The sequence below is a fragment of the Canis aureus genome, chromosome 21, assembly GCF_053574225.1.
Source record: "Canis aureus isolate CA01 chromosome 21, VMU_Caureus_v.1.0, whole genome shotgun sequence".
In the NCBI taxonomy this organism is placed as follows: domain Eukaryota; kingdom Metazoa; phylum Chordata; class Mammalia; order Carnivora; family Canidae; genus Canis; species Canis aureus.
In genome coordinates this window covers 56,054,420-56,073,206 of record NC_135631.1, presented here as the reverse complement: position 1 = coordinate 56,073,206, position 18,787 = coordinate 56,054,420, and the positions used below count along the sequence as shown (strand labels likewise).

General features: G+C 58.0%; 1 protein-coding gene across 1 annotated transcript in view; it reads left to right on the top strand.

Annotated features, from left to right (window-relative positions):
- Nucleotides 1-18,787, top strand: part of ABCA13 (ATP binding cassette subfamily A member 13) — a 233,896-nt gene that overhangs the window by 163,524 nt on the left and 51,585 nt on the right. The window contains exons 47-52 of the mRNA XM_077861791.1: nucleotides 3,224-3,313; nucleotides 7,900-7,969; nucleotides 10,906-11,021; nucleotides 12,158-12,239; nucleotides 14,093-14,201; nucleotides 18,039-18,093. Coding sequence (XP_077717917.1) covers nucleotides 3,224-3,313; nucleotides 7,900-7,969; nucleotides 10,906-11,021; nucleotides 12,158-12,239; nucleotides 14,093-14,201; nucleotides 18,039-18,093 — 522 coding nt within the window. The remainder of the gene's footprint in view (nucleotides 1-3,223; nucleotides 3,314-7,899; nucleotides 7,970-10,905; nucleotides 11,022-12,157; nucleotides 12,240-14,092; nucleotides 14,202-18,038; nucleotides 18,094-18,787) is intronic.

Here is an 18,787-nt window from a genome sequence, read left to right as displayed (position 1 = left end):
TTTTATGTGTATTTCTTAAAAATAGCCAGCTCAAGAAAATGTTTATGCCAAAGAGGCATATTTTGGGGTGGCGTACCCTGTCCCCCTCACATGCGTATTCCTGTCTAGTCTACGGATCCTTATGTTGCATCTGAGCACAGCTATGCACAGCAGCTAAGCTGGGGGTGCATAATGCATGCTTCCTAGTTGTGCCAGCGTGCCCCAACACTTGACACACGTTCCCCCTCTTAAGTGACTTCAAACCACTTCACCTTGTCCACTCTGGTCCACTTGCAAGTCATGCAGATCTGCAGTTCCCGTTCTTTCTGCCCTGCTCTGCGGATGGTGCCTTGGTTTGCATGTCATCTCTGGATGCTGCTTCTTCAGCGTGGTCAGCAGACGGCAGGTGCCCTGCACCCCAGAAGCTTCCAGGCAGGGCGTCTGGCTCGCAGTTCCCTTTCCTTTGTAGATAATGTAATAGGAGATCTTGATCTTATAAGATTTCTTCTTTGTAGAGTGTTGGATCTTTATTCTCCATCTTCTTCTCATCAGACCTTCAGATTTTGGTGCAGGAAGCCTCTTTGGGGTCAGGTTTGGAAACATGCATCTGTTCCAGCAGGTCCCCGGGGTCACTCTGAAGCACAGTACATTTTGTGAGTAACCTGGAGAGAGGAACAGTATCCCGTTTAAGAATCACCTCAGATTCTAAACTTCCTAGTCTGGGAATGATAGATTTCACGTGGTTCTAACAACATATTGAAATATAGGCGAGAATTTGAAGACAAGCAAAAAGCAATTGTTTTAGGAACAAGCATTTGAATTTTCAGACAAGGACAATTGAAAACCACGGTGGTTTTGTTTTATTTTATTTTTTTCAACGGCAACCTCTAGACCTGAGCAAAAATCTAGTAGAAACTAAACTATGACATTTAAACTTGCACTTGGTAATTATTCCAAGTAAGCCACTTTATCGATCAATATGTGTTTCTTGGAAAGAAAAAAATACTGTAGACTTTCATATTTGTTCTTGGATTAATGGGTCAAAAGAGAGCAATCCAGAGTATTTTCCGAAGATGCCACAAATAATGTTTTCTTTTTATGGGCAACATTTCAGTGGGAAATATGTCCCTTTGCTTGTGACAGGATCTTCTCATTTGTCAGTATCGGGGAGGCTGTTTGCTCCGAGAAACATCGCCGTCGGGACTCTCCACACGCCTCTCGCTGCCTTCCCGCTGCAGCTGCGGGGAGTCCTGTGGGCCGGGGTCAGCCCCAACCCTCAAGCTCTGCTGTATTTCCTGCAGCGGGAGCCTGGTGTGGGCGAGGCCGGGAGGGGCCAGGAGGGTCTGGGAGGGCGGGCATGGGAGGGGCCAGGAGGTGGGGGGCCGGGCAGGGCCCGCTAGGCTCGGGTGGGGGTGCGGCCTCCTGGGAGCCCCGTTGGGCCGCATCTGGCCGCCCCGAGGAGTGTGGGGGTTTCAAAGCGCATAGATAACGAGGCGCCGCTGATAAATGAGGAACAGAGGAACCGCAGATCGCTGTTAGAGGCCCACTAGGGGTTAGGAACGTTGGAGATCCCGTCTGGGGAGAGGGCTGCACGCGGAAATCCTGAAATTGGTTCTCGTTTTGGGCTTTTATTGGCGCCTAAGGGACGTGGGGTGCAGTAGGCCTGACGCCTCGCCCCCCACCTTTGATGCTGGTAGCAGCCCAACCGTATTTGGGAATTGGCATCTCCCAGTCCGTGGACAATCAGAAGAATCCGTGGTTGAACCTTAGTTGAGGGTCTTCCATTGCTTAAGCGGAGCTACTGTTCCGAGTTCTTCAAAACAAACCTTTGGTGCATTTGTTGATTGATGCGCTGCTTCTTTCCCAAGAAAGAGATTTGAGGGCGCCCTTATACCTGAGTCCTCTATCATGCCAGGAAGACATCGTCTTTCCTTATCTTGGGGATACGTGTTCCTGACCGTGTCTACTCAGAGGCATTGTGTGAATGACACGGCGTAAGTTCTAGAAACAATAAACCAACTTTCTTTCGGAAATAGTCATTCAGAGTTTTAATTGCTTTAAATGAAGTCATTCCCAATCAGTCCAACTTTGACAGGTTTATTTATTTACTTTTAAAGATTTTAGGGATCCCTGGGTGGCGCAGCGGTTTGGCGCCTGCCTTTGGCCCAGGGCACGATCCTGGAGACCCGGGATCGAATCCCACGTCAGGCTCCCGGTGCATGGAGCCTGCTTCTCCCTCTGCCTGTGTCTCTGCCTCTCTCTCTCTCTGTGTGACTATCATAAATAAATAAAAAATTAAAAAAATAAAATAAAGATTTTACTTATTTATTCATGAGAGACACAGAGAGAGGCAGAGACATGGGCAGAGGGAGAAGCAGGCTCCATGCAGGGAGCCTGACGTGGGACTTGATCCCAGGACCCGGGGTCATGGCCTGGGCTGAAGGCAGGCGCTCAGCCACTGAGCCACCCCGGTGCCCCATTTTAGACAGGTTTAAGTGGTCTTTTCCTCTCCATTTTCTCAAGTCACGGTGACTCTTATGATCCATGTACAAAATGTAATATAGTTTGTTTCCACACCTCCCCCAAGGTAGAGGAATAGAACGTCTTACCGCTGACGATGTCTTCAGTGAGGAAATTCAGTACTGGTGGGCTTGGTTCTTTTTCAGCAACGCTGCTTGAACTATCACCTGATTTCTGACACTTGTTCCAGTAAAATAAATATGATAATTGGATGTGTACTTAAAGCACACACAGGACTTGTTACCAAGAAAATGTCATTCCATATAGCTCACATATAGAAATAAGAAAACATAAAAATACAAAGCTCCATTGCAGAGCTAGGTGATTGAACAAATTTTCAAACCAAACCAGAGTTCCCACAGTAAGAGGAATTTTAAATAGATTTTAATATATTAATGTGATGAAACATTGTGCGGCCTTTAAAATTTACTTTTAAAAACCATGCAAAAATGCCAAAGATGGCAGGATTATAGTAATAAATGAAAAGATGAGAGCAGTAATGCACTGTGAACATCCGTATCCGTATATAAAGATGCAAATCCTTAATCTTATTGCTGGTTTGGCTTTACTATACAGACTCCACAATTAGCTTTATCTGCCATCACGGACAGAGGAATTGCTTGCCTGCATCAGCTCAGCCAGGGCATGCTGCCCTGTGACCTCCCGATGAGCACTAGCACACGGCGCCTTACTGCCTTCTTTCTTTTTGTCTTTGGATGAACAGCAGCGGAAGCGACGGCCAGGAACTCGCCCAGGTGCTTTTGCGGAAGTTTGGAGATCAGGATCTGCTCTGTGGTGGTTTAAACCCAGACCCGTAAGTATCAGACGCCTTTACCAGAGTGCACGCTGCAGCCCCAACCCTGCAGACCCAGAGCACCATCTCCCTGCCTGACTGGTCTTGCCTGTTGCAAGTTTATTTTATTTTATTTTATTTTATTTTATTTATTTTATTTTATTTTATCTTATTTTTTATTTTATTTTATTGTTTTATTTTATTTTTATTTATTTTATTTTATTTTTATTTTATTTATTTAATTTTTATTTATATTACATATATTTTATATTTTATTTTATTACTTCATTAATTTTATTTTTGAAAGATTTTGTTCATTTATTTTAGAGATAAAGAAAGTGGGGAGGAACAGAGGGTGAGCACAGAGTCTGTTGGGATGGGGCGGTGTGATCCCATGACCCCGAGATCATACCAGGGGCTGAAATCAAGTCCCACCGATCAACCTGCTAAGCCACCCAGGTGCCGCCCCCACTAACAAATTTAAATGACTCGAAATAACTGGAAATAAACATTAGCCTAAGGAGTAGGTTAGGCTGCATACTTGCCCCTTTCCTTCCTTGGCAAACACAGGCTTTATATTATATATTAGAAAAATAATCAATAATCAATAATTAATAGCGTTCAATTTGTTTCATAAAACCCCAAAGTAAAAAGTATAAAATAGCAAGTAAATATGAGACATGCATTAACTTATTCACTTTTTGGGAAAACTTGCACGCATGAAAAGATGTTTTTTTTTGTTTTTTGTTTTTTTACAAGAAAACGTTTAGTCCATTTGGGGGTGAATTACTTTGGCGAATTTTTCTTTTTTTTTTTTTCGAATTTTTCTTCTAAGATTTGAAAATGATTGCATTGAGAGGACTCTTTGATGAAACTTGTGAAAGTCTGCCTTTCTTCATAAACAATTTTCACTACGTTTGCTTGGCTGTTACTTATCGAGGATCTGCTGTAAATACAGGGCTGCCGTCGGAGCCAGGATTGATGCTGGATCTGGCCCTGCCTCAGGAATTTACAGTTCTGGGAAGAGCACGTGGGGAAAGTGATAAAACCACAATGATGGATTAAGTACCGGAGTGTACGTTTTGGGGTAATAAATAGAACAATCCAGACAATAATGCAATATTGGCAGTAGGTTTTCCTAATTAGTGATGACACATCTTTCACATTAGTCATGTGGGCAATTAGCTCGGGAGCAAATAACTATTAGTGGGCTCAGTAAGGAAGAATTAATAGAAAATTCATTATGCTGCCCCACTCTAGTCTGGTTGGAAACCAAAGCCATCCCGCTTACAGAGGGCGCATCGATGGCGATGCCTTGGTTTCCCGCGCGCTGAGCCTCACGGGACGTGACATGCGGTGGCAGAAACTGACGGGAGCTCGGGGACCTCCTGTCCTCAGCTGGCTGGCAGATAAAAGAACTTTTCTTTTTTTAAGATTTTATTTATTCATTCGAGAGAGACAGAGCGAGCACAAGCGAGGGTGGCGGCCGAGGGGGCCCCCGCTGAGCAGGGACCCTGAGGCCGGACTCTATCCCAGGACCCGGGATCATGACCTGAGCCAGAGGTAGATGCTGCATGGACGGAGCCCCCAGGCGGCCCAGAAGGAGATTTCCTTATCAAATCTCTCAAGAGGGGGAAAAAATGTAGGTTCAGCCCTAAGGACAGCAGGGATCCCCCCTGCAGGCCCCTCCCTAAGGCCCCGCTGACTCGGCCCCTCCCTCAGTCCGGCCTTCCTTCCTTCGTTTTCTGCTCAGCCCTTCTTTTCTTTCGGGATCTGTGGTTTGGTTTTCTCCTTTCTCTTGGTGAAATCCACGGGGGCTCCTCTCAAGCGGTCCTAATCAGCGACCTGTCCTGCCCTGTGCCTTGGTCACCAGGACAAAAGGCCGGGGCTGGCGGGGGGCTGCCTCCCACAAGGCTGCAGATGGAGGGGCTGGAGGCTGGTCCCTGCTTCTTTTCTAGGTTCTCTGCCTGGTCTCATAATTAAATCGAGCTGCGGCAGATTAACAGGAGAAGAGCAAGGGTAGTTAGTATGGGAGGGGGCTCACGGCAGAGACGCAGCCGCAGCCGCTTGACACCTTTTAGACAAAGAAGCCATACGTTTGAGAATTGAGAGGACCCAGGGGTGTGGGCTTGGGAGGGGTCGGGAGGAAGGAAGTGACAGGGTTGGCTTCCCAGGGCAGCTTCCCCGGTGAGAAGGGAGCGCACCTGCCGTGGGGACTGTCGTCCTGCCTCGGGGCAGAGGGCCGGGCCTGCTGCCCACCAGCACTTAGTCATCGGTGCGCGATGACCGCTCAGCCTGCCCTGACCCCATCTCGCTCAACGCTTGTGTCAGCATCTGCCCAGGTGACAAAAACCAGGTCTGATCTGCTAAGGTCCCAGGTGGAGGCCAAAGGTTCTCCGTGAAACCCGGAGGTTCCCTTCCCTAAGTGAGAGCCGGTCTTGGATTCGGGGTTGGCTCCATCTCCCTGCCCTGAGGCCTCTCCCGGAACCGGCCACTTCCCCGTGAGCCCTCTGAGGGTCACCTGGGAGGATGCGGTGATGGTTCTTGACCTGCCTTTGTGATTAGATCTTCAGGACGAGCTCGACGCTGCCCCTTTTCGGAAGCAGCCTGGTGGATTTGGATGCTTAGTCGCGTCCTGCGGAGTCGCTGGTCTAGAGCCGCCTCCCCTCCTCGTGGGAGATGGGCCATTCCGTCCCCGGAACTCTGGGGCCCGGTGGGGCGAGGGGCAGGGTGGTTCCCCAGGTTAGACTGCAGCCCGTGCGGTGTCACCGGCGGCCTCAGCGCCCGCGGTCCCCAGGTTCGGTCCCCTAGGCTGCAGCAGCTGGCGACCTGTGTCTCCGGGGCCCCGCAAGGCGGGTGCTGGGGCCGAGCCCGGGGAGTGCGCAGGTCAGGCTCCGTGGACACGCAGGGGCCCGGCTCCGGGGATGCGGCGGGTCGGGGGCAGGTCCCGCCCGGCCCAGAGCCTCGAGCGCAGGCCCAGGGACCCGGGGACCCACCCCGCTCCGGTGACCTCAGGCCTTGCAGGGCCTCCCCTTTCTCTTCCGAGAAGTGGGGCCCACGAGGAGGTGTCGGCAAAACCCCCAGCGGGGTGGCCGTTGCTCGGGAGATGTGTGTCTCCCCTTCTGAACCGAGTTCCGAGGGGACAGTGTAGCTCGGTAGTGGAGCCGGCGGTGGTGAGTGTGCTTTGGTAACGTTCCCGAGCGACCTCGTATTCACGGGTGGCGGCAACACGAGAACGGGCGTGCCGCGGCTGAGAGCTGCCCGGAGCTGCCGGGAGCGCCGCCAGGTCCCAGGAGCACCGGGCGGGCAGCCGGTCTGCGCTGTTCCTCTCTAAGTGCCCGTTAAATTGCTGCGTCCCGCCTCGAAGCGGAATCGGCAGCTCCTCGTGCTTATTAATTGCTGCAGTGCTGCCCGGACCAGCTGGTTCCAGAGCAGGGCCTGAGGCGTCAGAGTGGCCCCGGCCCTGGAGTGTGGCCCCGGCCCCCCAGCCCCCCCACCCTGGAGCACATCCCCGGACTCCCGAACCCCCAGCTCTGGAGCCTGTCCCTGGACCGCTGGCTCCCCAGTCCCCCTGCCCCAGAGCATGTCCCCAGCCCCCTGGCCCCGGAGAGCATCCCTGGACCCCTGGCCCCCCGGCCCCTCAGTCCCTGGTCCCCCAGCCCCCAACCCTGGAGTACGTCCCTGGACCCCTGGCTCCTCAGCCCCCTGGCCCTGGAGCGAGTCCCCAACCCTCCACCCCCCCAGCCCCCGGCCCTGGAGCATGTCCCCGGATCCCCAGCTCCAGAGTGTGTCACCGGCCCCCCAGCCCCCGGCCCAGTGCATGTCCCCGGACCCCAGCCCCGGAGTGTGTCCCAGGCCCCCCAGCCCTGGAGCACATCCCCAGCCCCCTGGCCCCTCAGTCCCCAGCCCCGGAGAGCATCCCCGGCCCCCAGCCCCGGAGTACGTCCCCAGCCCCCTGACCCCGGAGCACATCCCCAGACCCCTGGACCCCAAGCCCCCCAGCCCCAGAGCATATCCCCGGCCCTCCAGCCCTGGAGCACATCCCTGGCCCCTCAGTCCCCCGGCCCCGGAGCACATCCCTGGACTCCCAGCCCTCTAGCCCTGGAGTACGTCCCCGGCCCCAGAGCACATCCCCGGCCCCCCGGCCCCCAAGCCCCCCAGCCCTCCAGCCCCAGAGCATGTCCCTGGACCCCTGGCCCCAGAGCGCATCCCCACACCCCTGAACCCCAAGCCCCCCAGCCCCAGAGCACATCCCCAGCCCCCCGGCCCCCAACCCCCTAGCCTTCCAGCCCTGGAGTACGTCCCTGGCCCCCCGGCCCCCCAGCCCCTTGTCCCCTGGCCCCCCACCCGGGAGCCTTGGTCGCACATCCCATCCCGCACAGCCAACCAAGTGAGCGTCATTTAATAGACTGGAAATACTGTCATTGTAATAAAACATCGTCATCAGATTAGCAGCTCCAGCTGTGAAAACCAATGTACGAGCCATGCCTTGTGCAGCGGGAGATGCCTGTCGTGCGGACGGCTCGAGGCTGACGCAGCCCTCTTTTGTGGGAATAAAACTGCTCTGTGGTCTGAGAGATCATCCCGGGCCTCTCCTTTGTCTGTAGGATGAATGCTTCATGCTGGCGCCTGGACCCCCCGTCTGCCCCGCGAGCCCGGGATTCCTGCGGCTGCCCGGTAGGTCTGTACGGCGTGTTGCATCTTTGGTGAGTCTAGAAAGTAGCAGCAGTCGGCTCCCTCCGTCTGTAACGTGACTCGGAGTGTCTCCGCAGCCTCCCGGTTGACGGCACCAGCTGGCTTTTGGAAAAGTCTCGTTACGGAGGGTGGATGTTTACTTTTTATTCATCTATTTTCAAGGTATTATTTATTTGAGAGACAGCAGAGCGGAGGGTGGGAGCGGGTGGGAGGAGAGGGAGGAGCAGACTCCCCCGAGCAGGGAGCCCGACGCAGGACTCGATCCCAGGACCCGAGATCACAACGTGCGCCGAGGGCGGATGCTTCGCCGACTGGGCCTGGAGTGGACGTGTATGTGACATGGATGTGGCCCTGCTGTTCACCAGGATAACATCCCCGATGGCATTTTTCAAGCGAATTAATCTTCCTCAATTCGTGATGAAGAAGCTAGAATTGCCTTTTGGCGAGAAATTTCCCCAAATTTTAAGGAGGATGACCTCAAGCCTCGTCCCGTGCCTACGTGAGCATGGAGAGTGACTCCTTAGAAGCTGAGATACCGCCTGGTTTTTGGGATTAGGGTCGCTCACAGAGACGAGGGAGGGGCCCCGCCATCCCGTCCGCGCAGGTGAATGAGCTGAAATTCCCCCGAAGACCGCGGGGACTCTCCTCAGCGGCATCTCCTGACGGAACGAATAACGAGCGTCGGCCTGTCGGGCACCGGCGCGGGGCTCGCGTGCAGCCCTGGTGCCCAGAGGGAGGGGAGAGCGGGCACGAGTGCGCGGCGGCCGCCGTCAGGAAAGCACGGCCCACGGAGAACACGCTCTCGGCGCTCCGCGTTCAGCGGCCGGGACACGGCCCTCCCTGCCGAGGAGCGACCCCGGGGGTCATGCCCTGGACGGACCCGCTTTACCCCCGACGCGGGCGGCGAGTGGCAGCCCCGTGGGGGAGGCGCATGAGGTGCCCGACCCAGCCTGCGCCCCGAGCCCCCGGGCCCCCGCGGCCGGGTCAGCCTGTGGGAGCTCCCCCGGGGCACAGCCCGCGGCCTCGGCTCCAGGCCCACAGGCACGACGGCGGCCCTTCCCCCGCGCTCCGGTTGTGGAGCCGCCGTCGTCCATCCCCTGCTCTGCGACTGTTCCCTTTCTGTTAAATCTGCGCCTTCCCTTACGAGCTACCTCGGATCTGGCGTCACCAGGCTGGGGGGCGGCGGCAAAGGACTCAGCTGTCCCCAGAGTCACGCCACCTTGTGTGAGCGGCAAGATTCCGGGGACACGCACATAGGGAAACGGGTGCGGGCGCAACGGCTCCCTGGACGCGCGAGCCTGGCCCTGCGGACGAGCTGCCTCTGACGAGGTCCCCCTGCAGCCCGCCCGCGACGCCCCTCCCGGTGACCCCTGCCCTCCATGCGCTGTGACCTTTCCTGTGACCCCTGCCCTCCGTGCACGGTGACCTTCCCGGTGACCCCCGCCCTCCGTGTGCAGTGACCTTCCTGGTGACCCCTGCCCTCCATGCGCTGTGACCTTCCCGGTGACCCCTGCCCTCCTGCCCGCGGTGCCGGGGTGACACTGCCCTCCGTCCACAGGGCTGGGCCAGCACACACCCAGCATGTTTTGTGGCTTATGTGACCGCTGAGTCCTTGCCTGTGGCACCTGCGTCCCTTGGGTCACACCGGGTTGGACCTCAGACCCTGCCCCCTGGGGTCGAGCCGGCCCGGGAACCCGAGTGTCCTAAGGACGCAGACCGTCTGTCTCCGCTTATGTCCCCCCGAAGCCCCGTGTCCAGCCCCTTGGGCTCCAGGCAAACCCGAGAGTTCCTGTGACCCCACGACCGTGTTGCGGGGTCAGCTCTGCTGGACGGGACGCGTGACCTTGCAGACATGCCATGAGGGGACGCGCCGAGGGGCCGGGGATCAGGCTGGGCCCCGAGGATGAGGGGCTGCTCTGGGGCCTACCTGCCTGGAGGGCAGCCCGGGAGGACTCAGGGGTGGCCGTCGGCAAGCAGGTGGCTTCCCACACACGGGGGAGGGTGCGCTTGCTTCCTGTGGCTGCGCGGGGGACTCGTCACAACGGTGCATGAAAGCGGCAAGTCCGTGCTGTCACTGTCTGGGGTCAGAAGTCTGGCACCCGCTCACGGAGACGCAGTCAGGTCTGCCTGCTTGGAGGCGGCGGCCGTTGGAGCCACCCTGCCGGCTTCCCTGCTTCTGTCCGCCCCCTCTTCTGGGGACACACGTGCCCGTCAACCCTGGAGAGCCCCACCTCGAGGTGCTGATTCCAACGACGTCTGCAGCCTGTGCCCCAGGACGGAGCCGACAGGCAGGTTCTGGCCTTCGTGGGCCGGACGGCGCGTCTGGACGGAGCCGCACGGGCGAGGCTGGAAAGAGAACCCGAGGACGCGTCTGAGCGCACGGAGCTTCGTCACTGGGACCTTTCTGTGCAGCTGAAGCCAGTTGCGGCCGTCTCTGCCGCCGTGGATTCTCTTTCCTGACCTTCCCCGGCACGGAGTCTGGGTCCCCACGGCGGCCGGGCAGGGCCCCTCTGCAGCCTCCATCCTGTGACTCGGTGCAGCCGCCGGCCTTCCACGCGGGGGCTGGACGAGAACTGGTTCGGCCTCCACGCCCGGCGCTTCTGCGAGACACATGGGCTTTTGAATCTGTGCTTCGCATCCCTCTCCGCGGGGCCCGGGGCTCCCCAAGTCCACCAGAAGCCCCATCCTCCGTGGGCGTCTCGCCCTCGCACGCACGGGAAAGGCCGTGAGCTCCCGAGCGGAACGGAGGGCGAAGGTCGGGGTGGCGGGCGCCGCATACGGGGCCGACAGACCAGACCGTGTCACAGGCCCAGGTAGTGGCGGGGAGGGGGTCGCGGGCGGTGACGCGCGCTGTGAGGCCGGGAAGCCTGCGCGGGCTCTAACCACCCGTCTGCCTTGCCTCCTCGGACCGCCGGCAGTGCGCGAACACGAGCGCCGGGGCCCCCTACCTGACCGACCGCCTGGGCCACACGCTGCTGAACCTGTCCGCCTTCCCGCTGGAGGAGTACTTGCTGCTGCCGGCCGCCAAGCCCAGGTGGGTCCGCGCGGTCCCCGCGTCTCCCCTCCAGTCACCGGCTCGGCCCTGACGCTCCTAAAGACGCCAAGAGATGCTGTGGGCCGCGGTGAGGCTCCTTCCGGGTGCAAATGCCGCCCGCAGAGGTTCGCTCCGGGCGCCAGAGGCGAGTTTCCCGCTCAGAGACCAAGGCCGTGTCGGGAGCGTCTCGACCCGTCTCCCTCTTAGTGGGGACGGCCTAGGAGGAGTCCCCTCCTTGGACGCTCCCCCTCCTGCTGCCCACCTCTTCCTTCGTTTTGTTTTTGATTTTTAAGATTGATTTATTAGAGCGAGTGTGCACGGCGGGAGGGGCAGGGGGCGGGGATCCCAAGCTGACCCCGTGCTGGGTGCTGGGCGCAGAGCCCGACCGGGGGGGCTCCATCCCACGACCCCCAGATCACAACCTGAGCTGAAGACCAAGGCTCAGACGCTCGGGTGACCGAGACCGCAGGTCCCCAGCTCACCTCGTATCCCCAAACGCGTCCCGGAATCTGTTTTCCAAGGCGAGGGCTTGAGGGCTTGCTTGCCAGGGACTCAGTGATCCGTGGCCCATAAAAGGCCCCCGGTTGCCGTCTCTCCGACGACTTCTACCCTGAGTGAATGAACGAGTGAACGCATGAGTGCACCGCGCCCGGGGGTCGTGCATCCTCACCCTGGTCGGGGCCTGGTCGGGGCCTGGTCGGGGCCTGGTCGGCCGCGTCTCCTCACCGTGCGGGCCCCGGACGGCGCGTCCCTGTGTGGAAGCCTTGGCCCTCCCTGCTGAATACTTGGGGTCCTCGGTGGACGCCTGGCTCCCGCGCCCGCCATGCCCCCTGCGTCCCCAGCACCTGTGTGGTTGGGATCCAGGTCACACTGACCCTGGAGCCGCTCTTGGGCCATCAGGGTGGTGACGAAATGCCCCCCGGCTGCACGTGCTGGCTCACTGATCAAAGCACGGATCCCAGGGTGGGCGTCCGCCGTTGGCTCAGGGGTGCTCCCAGGGCCCTGGGGTCGAGCCCTGTGGCAGCTCCCTGCTTACCGAAGAGCCCGCTTCTCCCTCTCCCTCTCTAATAAATAAATGAAATCTTTTTTTAAAAAAAAAAAGCAGTTAAAGTACTAACAGCCGCCCCTGTTACCAGGCTTGGAGGCTGGACGTTCGGAGCACGGATCCCTGCTCAAGATGCGGATCCAGATGCATCCCAACCCGACACTGTGGCGAAGGTAAAGGTCTTCCTTTTTCTCCTCCCTGCATCAGGCTTCCTGCACGCTGCGCTCTTTCCCTCCTTTTCTTTCTTTTTCTTTAGAATATTTCATTTGTATGTATTTATTCATGAAAGACACAGAGAGGCAGAGACACAGGCAGAGGGAGAAGCAGGCTCCATGCAGGGAGCCTGATGGGGACTCGATCCTGGGACCCAGGGGTCACGACCTGGTCCAAGGGCAGACGCTCCCCGCTGAGCCCCCCAGGGACCCTCTCACCCTGCTTTGAAGATAAAAATTAAACAACTGGAACAAAATGGGATAGAAAGCCCCTGACCAAGGGAAGAGACCCCGTGGTCTGTCCTCCTTGCCCCCAGTGATGCCGCTCAGGGAACCCTGGTGTCACAGGACCTTGGGTCCGCCCACGCTCCCCCAGAAGAGCCTAGACTGTCCTGCGGTCTGTGCTTAGTGCCAAGAGCGATTTCTTCTTTTTTTGCAGTTAAAACACACACACAAAAAAACAAAAAACAAAAAACAAAAACCCAGAATTAGCGAACGATCCTCTGTGACATTAAGAACGACTTAAGGTGGAGGTGCAGTGGCGGGCTGGTGAGGGCCGTCGGGGGTCTCCTTTGTGGGCGGCTCACTGGGGTGGGCGCCGGGCGCCCCGCGACCCATCTCGTGCTCGCCTTGCCTTTCTATGTGACGCGAGTGGTGGTTCCTGACCTCGTGGCTCTCAGCCGCTTGGCTGTGGCCACTGGGGAGCTGGCGGGAACTGGGTCGTGCTGGGAGGATGTGGGGGGGTGGTTGCCTGCAAGGGGCGTGAGGCCTGGTGGCCTTGCCACTGCGGGACCTGGATGCTTCGTGGGACCTGCCGGGTGGCAGCCCTGATCCCATTGCCAAACACGGCCCCGTCCAGAGAAACGAGCCGTCCAGCCGGCGGGATGAAGACCGGGGCCGCCAGCGGGGTCGTGGGGTCCTCGCAGCGTGCAGCAGCTCCCCCAACGGAATGTACAGCCCAGGGGCCCCCGGGGGCCCAGCGGTTAGCGCCGCCTTCAGCCTGGGGTGTGACCCCGGGTCCTGGGATCGAGTCCTGAGTCGGGCTCCCTGCATGGAGCCTGCTTCTCCCTCTGCCTGGGTCTCTGCCTTTCCCTGTGTGAATAAATAAATAAAATCTTAAAAAAATAAATAAAAAAATAGAAAAGAGTCCATTAGAATAGCGATATCCTTCAGTACAGGTCCCATCAGTGTGTTTGCTCTGCTCTGTTATCTCGGCTTTCCCGGCCTCGTCTCCTGTTCCTCCTCCGTCCTCTTCCTCCCGACAGACAGCCGCACTGCTCTATTCTCCGTGCTTGGCGAACGTTCAGGTCAATGTATTTGGAGAAATAATGTTCCGTGTTCAGTCATTAATTTGAAAGTAATCTTTTTCGTTTTTTTTTCTGATCATTTTCTTTGCTTTTAATTTGCAGGTCAAATTTTATTAGCTTACTGACCGAGAAAGAAAGAAAGAAAGAAAGAAAGAAAGAAAGAAAGAAAGAAAGAAAGAAAGAAAGAAAGAAAGAAAGAAAGAAAGAAAGAAAGAAAGAAAAAATGATGGGTTTAGGTTCCTTTTTCGCTGTGAAAATATAATTATAGAGCAGCATTCACATTTGTTCTGGGGAAAATTAATCTATTTTTAGCTGCAAATTATATGCTCGAGATGAATGTGAAATTAGCAGAGTGAGGGGCCTGCCTGCTGCCGGCCCGCGGGGTTGCGCCCGGGCCCGACGTTCAGGCGCTGAAGCCCGTGGACTCACGTCCTTTGTGTCTCGGGGTAGCTGACGGCGTGGGACTGACCTCACGAGACCCATTACGTGTTTTCTTGTGTGTTTTAGGTGTGGTACAACCAGAAGGGCTTTCACGCCCTGCCTTCCTACTTGAATCACCTCAACAATCTCATTCTGTGGAGACACGTGCCCGCTGCCGAGGACTGGAGACGATACGGTAATGGCCCGTCCCGTGCAGGCGCGTTCACTGCTCAAAAGCCAACGTTTCTGAAGGGGAAAGTGCAAAGACGGCGGAGCCGATGCACGCGAAGCGTGATGAGAAGGTCTTCCCAGGGCAGCCTCTTTGTGCGTGAACGCACGAGTCACACGATTCTGGGGGTCGGCCTCTGGCGTCGCACAGTGTCCCCACGCTCTTGCCGTTCGGGCCCCGTCTGCGCAGTGGGGCGGAGGGACGGTGACAGGTTCCCTCTTGAGGGCCTCACCGTCTCACGGGAGCGAGAATCATTCCTCTTTTTTTTTTTAATAAAGATTTTATTTTTTATTTTTTATTTATTCATGATAGACATAGAAAAGAAAGGAAAGAAAGAAATGAAGGAAAGGAAGGAAGGAAGGGAAGGAAAGGGAGGAAAGAAAGGAGAAAGAAAGGAATGGAAAGAAAAAGGGAGAAAAAGGAAGGAAAGAAAAGAAAGGAAGGAAAGAAAGGGAGGAAAGAAAAGAAAGAGAAATGAAAGGAAAGAAAAAAGAAAGAAAGCAAAAGAAAGGAAGAAAGGAAGGAAAAGAGAAAGGAAGGAAAGGAAGGAAGGAAGGAAAGAAATGAAGGAAAAGAAAGGAAAGGAAAGAAAGGAAGGAAAGGGAGGAAAGAAAAGAAAGAAAGAAATGAAAGGAAAGAAAGGAAAGGAAAGAAAAATGAAGAAAAAGGAAAGAAAAAGAAAGGAAGAAAGGAAGGAAAAGAGAAAGGAAGGAAAGGAGGGAAAGGAGAGAAAAGAAAGGAAGGAAAGAAAAGAAAGGAAAGGAAGGAAGGAAAGGAAAGAAAAAGGAAGAAAAGGAAAGAAAGGAAAGGAGGGAAAGGAGAGAAAAGAAAGAAAGGAAAGAAAAGAAAGGAAAGGAAGGAAGGAAAGAAAGAGGAAGAAAGCAAAAAGAAGCTTATTTGGAAAAATTGACCCAAGGTCATGTCCGGAATCCAGAGTGACTTGATTGACTTAAGGGGATGTCATTTGCCTCCCTTGCGTGGGGCAGGCTGCAATTCATCAAATTCTTTCAGCTTCTCAAAAAAAAAAAAAAAATTCAAGAAAGCAGCCAGCTGTAGGAGCATGGACGGGCCGCAGCCGCCGGCTTTACTCACAGCGTTTCCTGTTTCCGCATCAATTCCAGGGAAGCAAATCCAAAGCGATTTCCCGGGTGTCCTCACCTTACCCCACTTTATCTTTTTCCTCCCGGTTTGTTTCCCACCAAGTGTGTAATGAAGCGAGGCTGGATCCTTCGGCGGCACCGTCATCGCGTGGGAAGCTGGTGGGGAATACGCGGAAGGAAACACGCTGGTGCCCAAGGGCAGTGGGTCTCGGGGGAGGGCAGCAGGCGGTGCGCACGGGCCTCGAGCGCGGGGGTCCCCAGGAGACACGGTGCCCGCGGCGTCCCCGCGCGGACGAGGGCCTTGTAGGGCGGCCGCGTCAGCCCGCTGCGCTGCTCAGAGGACGAGGCCCAGCGGGACCGGCCACCGGCGGGCTCTGGGGCCCTGGGCTCGAGGTCAGGCTGACGTCAGAGCCCTGACCCCACGACTCCCGCAAGTCGAGAGCTGCGTCCTGGGGCCGGGACCCCGGGCCGAGGTCGAGTGAGAGCAGGTCGTAGCCACGAGGGAGTCGTGCTGTCCTCTCGGCTCAGGGCCGGGGTCCGGCTCGGCCTGGTCGCCCGCCTGGCCTCGTCCGACAGAGGGAGGACTGTGCGCCTCCCCGGCGGCCTTCCCCTGTGTCCGAGGATGAGCGCGAGGACCAGGACGGGTGCCCGGGCTGGAGGGCGGAGGGCGGTCGCCGGCAAGCCACCTGGCGGCCGAGCGCTCCCCCGAGTCGGGCGTTCCCCGGGCCTCTGGCACGACGCGGAGGAAAAATACATGAAATCATAAAGTTCAGACGGATGGGAGCCAAGGTTAGTGTTAGTTTTGGGGAAAGGAGAGAATTTAAAGAGCCGGCAGCTGCAGGGGGCAGTGGGCAGTGTCCTCGGGGCCTGCGTCTCCGGTCCTGTCGCAAAGCACCGCGGGAGTGTGGGGCAGCTGCAGAGGCCGAGGTCATTCAAGGTCGGTCGGTGCAAGTGGTTCAGAGGATCAGAGCTTTCCTCTCGTTAGAGAGTGCACCCCGGGCGTCCGCGGGGAGGGACCCCAGCCGTCCATGGAGAGTGACCCTGGGCATCCACGGAGAGGGACCCCAGGTGTCCACATAGAGCAACCCCCAGGTGTCCATGGAGAAGGACCCCAGCTGTCCACGGAGAGGGACCTCAGGCGTCCACGGAGAAGGACCCCAGCCATTCACGGAGAGCGACCCCGGGTGTCCACGGAGAGGGACCCCAGGTGTTCACGTAGAGTAACCCCCAGGTGTCCATGGAGAGGGACACCAGGTGTCCACAGAGAGGGACCCCAGCCATTCACAGAGAGCGACCCCGGGTGTCCACGGAGAGGGACCCTGTCTATCCATGGAGAGCAACCCCGGGCATCCGTGGAGAGGGACCCTGTCCGTCCACAGAGAGGGACCCGGCCGTCCACGGAGAGCGACCCCGGGTGTCCACGGAGAGCGTCCATGGAGAGTGACCACGGGCGTCCACAGAGAGGGACCCCAGGCATCCATGGAGAGGGACCCCAGCCGTCCATGGAGAGGGACCCGGCCGTCCACGGCGATGCGTACCGTGTTACCGGTGGGGAGAGCAGGGCCCGGACGTCAGTGGGGAGGCTGAGTAGACGAGGTGGCCGTCATGGACGCATCACCTCTGTCGTGAGCACTTGGTTAGGTGACTTCCGACGGGCTCTGTGGCCACCCAAGGACCGACGGCACCGCGTGGATGCGCCACGGAAGAGCCACGCTGGAATGATCGGAAATGGCCCGGAGTTCACACGCGCTCGTCCCTCCCCTGCCCGGCCGTCTCCTGTCCCCGGTCCCCTCCTGGGATGGGAGGCAGCGGAGCACACAGGATGCGCAGTGGGGCCCCGGGCTTGACCCGCCCCTGGCAGGACTGGGTGTGCTGCGTAGATGGAGCTGTGGAGGAGGAGGAGCCAGGCAGGGGCTGTGCCGACCGAGAGCCGTGGCAGCCGTGACGAGTGCTGCAGAGGGAGCCCGTGCCTCAGGGTCGTGCGTTGCGTGGGCCTGTTCCTCGCCGCGCGTGCCGACAGCAATCAGATGACCAAGTGCACTCGGAGCTACGCGGGCAGACGTCTTCTCTGTCAACCGCCGAGGCGACGAGAGCCCCTTGCAGTCCTCGTGGCTGACGCGGGGGCTCCTCAGGGCAGCCACCCGAGGCTACGCGGACCGCAGTGGTTTCCCACAAACGGGGTGCGCTGGGATCTAGAGAATCAGGCTTGTGGCTCTCAGTCGGCCGTGTGTGGCCTTGGGGAGTCCCTACCACGTGCCTCTGCCTCAGTTTCCCCCTTTGTGCGCCCCTCCCCTGCGCGGGCACAGCTGCCCCGGGTCCAGGTCGAGGCCTGTGCGCCGACAGGTGCGTGGGGAGGATGCGGATCCTCAGAGGTCCCCCTGCGGCCCGTGGGGTTCGGGAGTCGGCATCGTCTCTGAGCAGCCGTGAGGGGGCGCAGAGCTCCCCGCACTTACCAGTGGGGTTTGTTCCCCTAAACCCGTCTTACCTTGAAAATATCCTCAAAGATGCACTTAACGCACGGAGCCCCTGGGCGGAGGGGAGGGGCCCGGGTGGGTGCTGGGGTCTGGATGGAGGGGAGGGGCCCGGGCCCGGGTGGGTGCTGGGGGGCCTGGGCGGAAGGTAGGGGGGCGCCGTGGGGGCCCAGAGGTCTGGCTGCCGTGGGGTCCGGGGCTCGCAGGCTCACCCTGTGACATGTCTTCCGCAGGAATAACGCTGTTCAGCCACCCGTACGGAGGCGCCTTGCTGAACGAGGACAAGATGTGAGTTGGGGGACCGCCGGGCGAGGCGGCCTGGGGGGGGCGGAGCTTGGGTTCTAGGGGTGACTTGGTGGCCCGCTGCGTCGCCCCACGATGCCGGCTTGGGCGTTTCTTTGCCGTTTCTTTGCCGAGGGTGACGACAGCGGCCACTGGGGGACGGGCGTTGGCCTGAGCTGGAAACGGAGGAGCGTACGGACTCCCCGTGTGATCCGTTGTCCCAAGGGCGTGAGCTCCAGGAAGCTTGGGGCCCGTCTCCCAGGTGCTCCTTGGGGCGCCATCTTATTCTAAGGACTTAATTTTATTTATTAGAGACAGAGAGAGCAGGGACAAGGCAGGGGAGGGGAGAGAGAACCTCAAGCAGACCCTTCTCGGAGCTCCGAGCCTGACGCGGGCTCGATCCCGGGACCCGAGACCCTGACCTGGGCTGGAGGCGGGCGCTCCCCCCCCCTCACCGAGCCCCCGGGGCCCTAGAGATTTAAGCCATGTCTTCACTTCACCTGGGATTCGAATTCACACCCTGAGGTCTAGGGTTGCACGTGCCACCATCTGAGCGGCGGGCGCCTGGGGCGTAGGGTCGGCCAGGGTGTGGGTGTACCTTGGGGGAGGGAGGGCCCACCTGCCCATCCCCCCCTTTTCCACGCGCCTGGAAATCTGTGTGTAACTCGGCTCCCTGAAAACTTAGCGGCGGCGTCGGTCG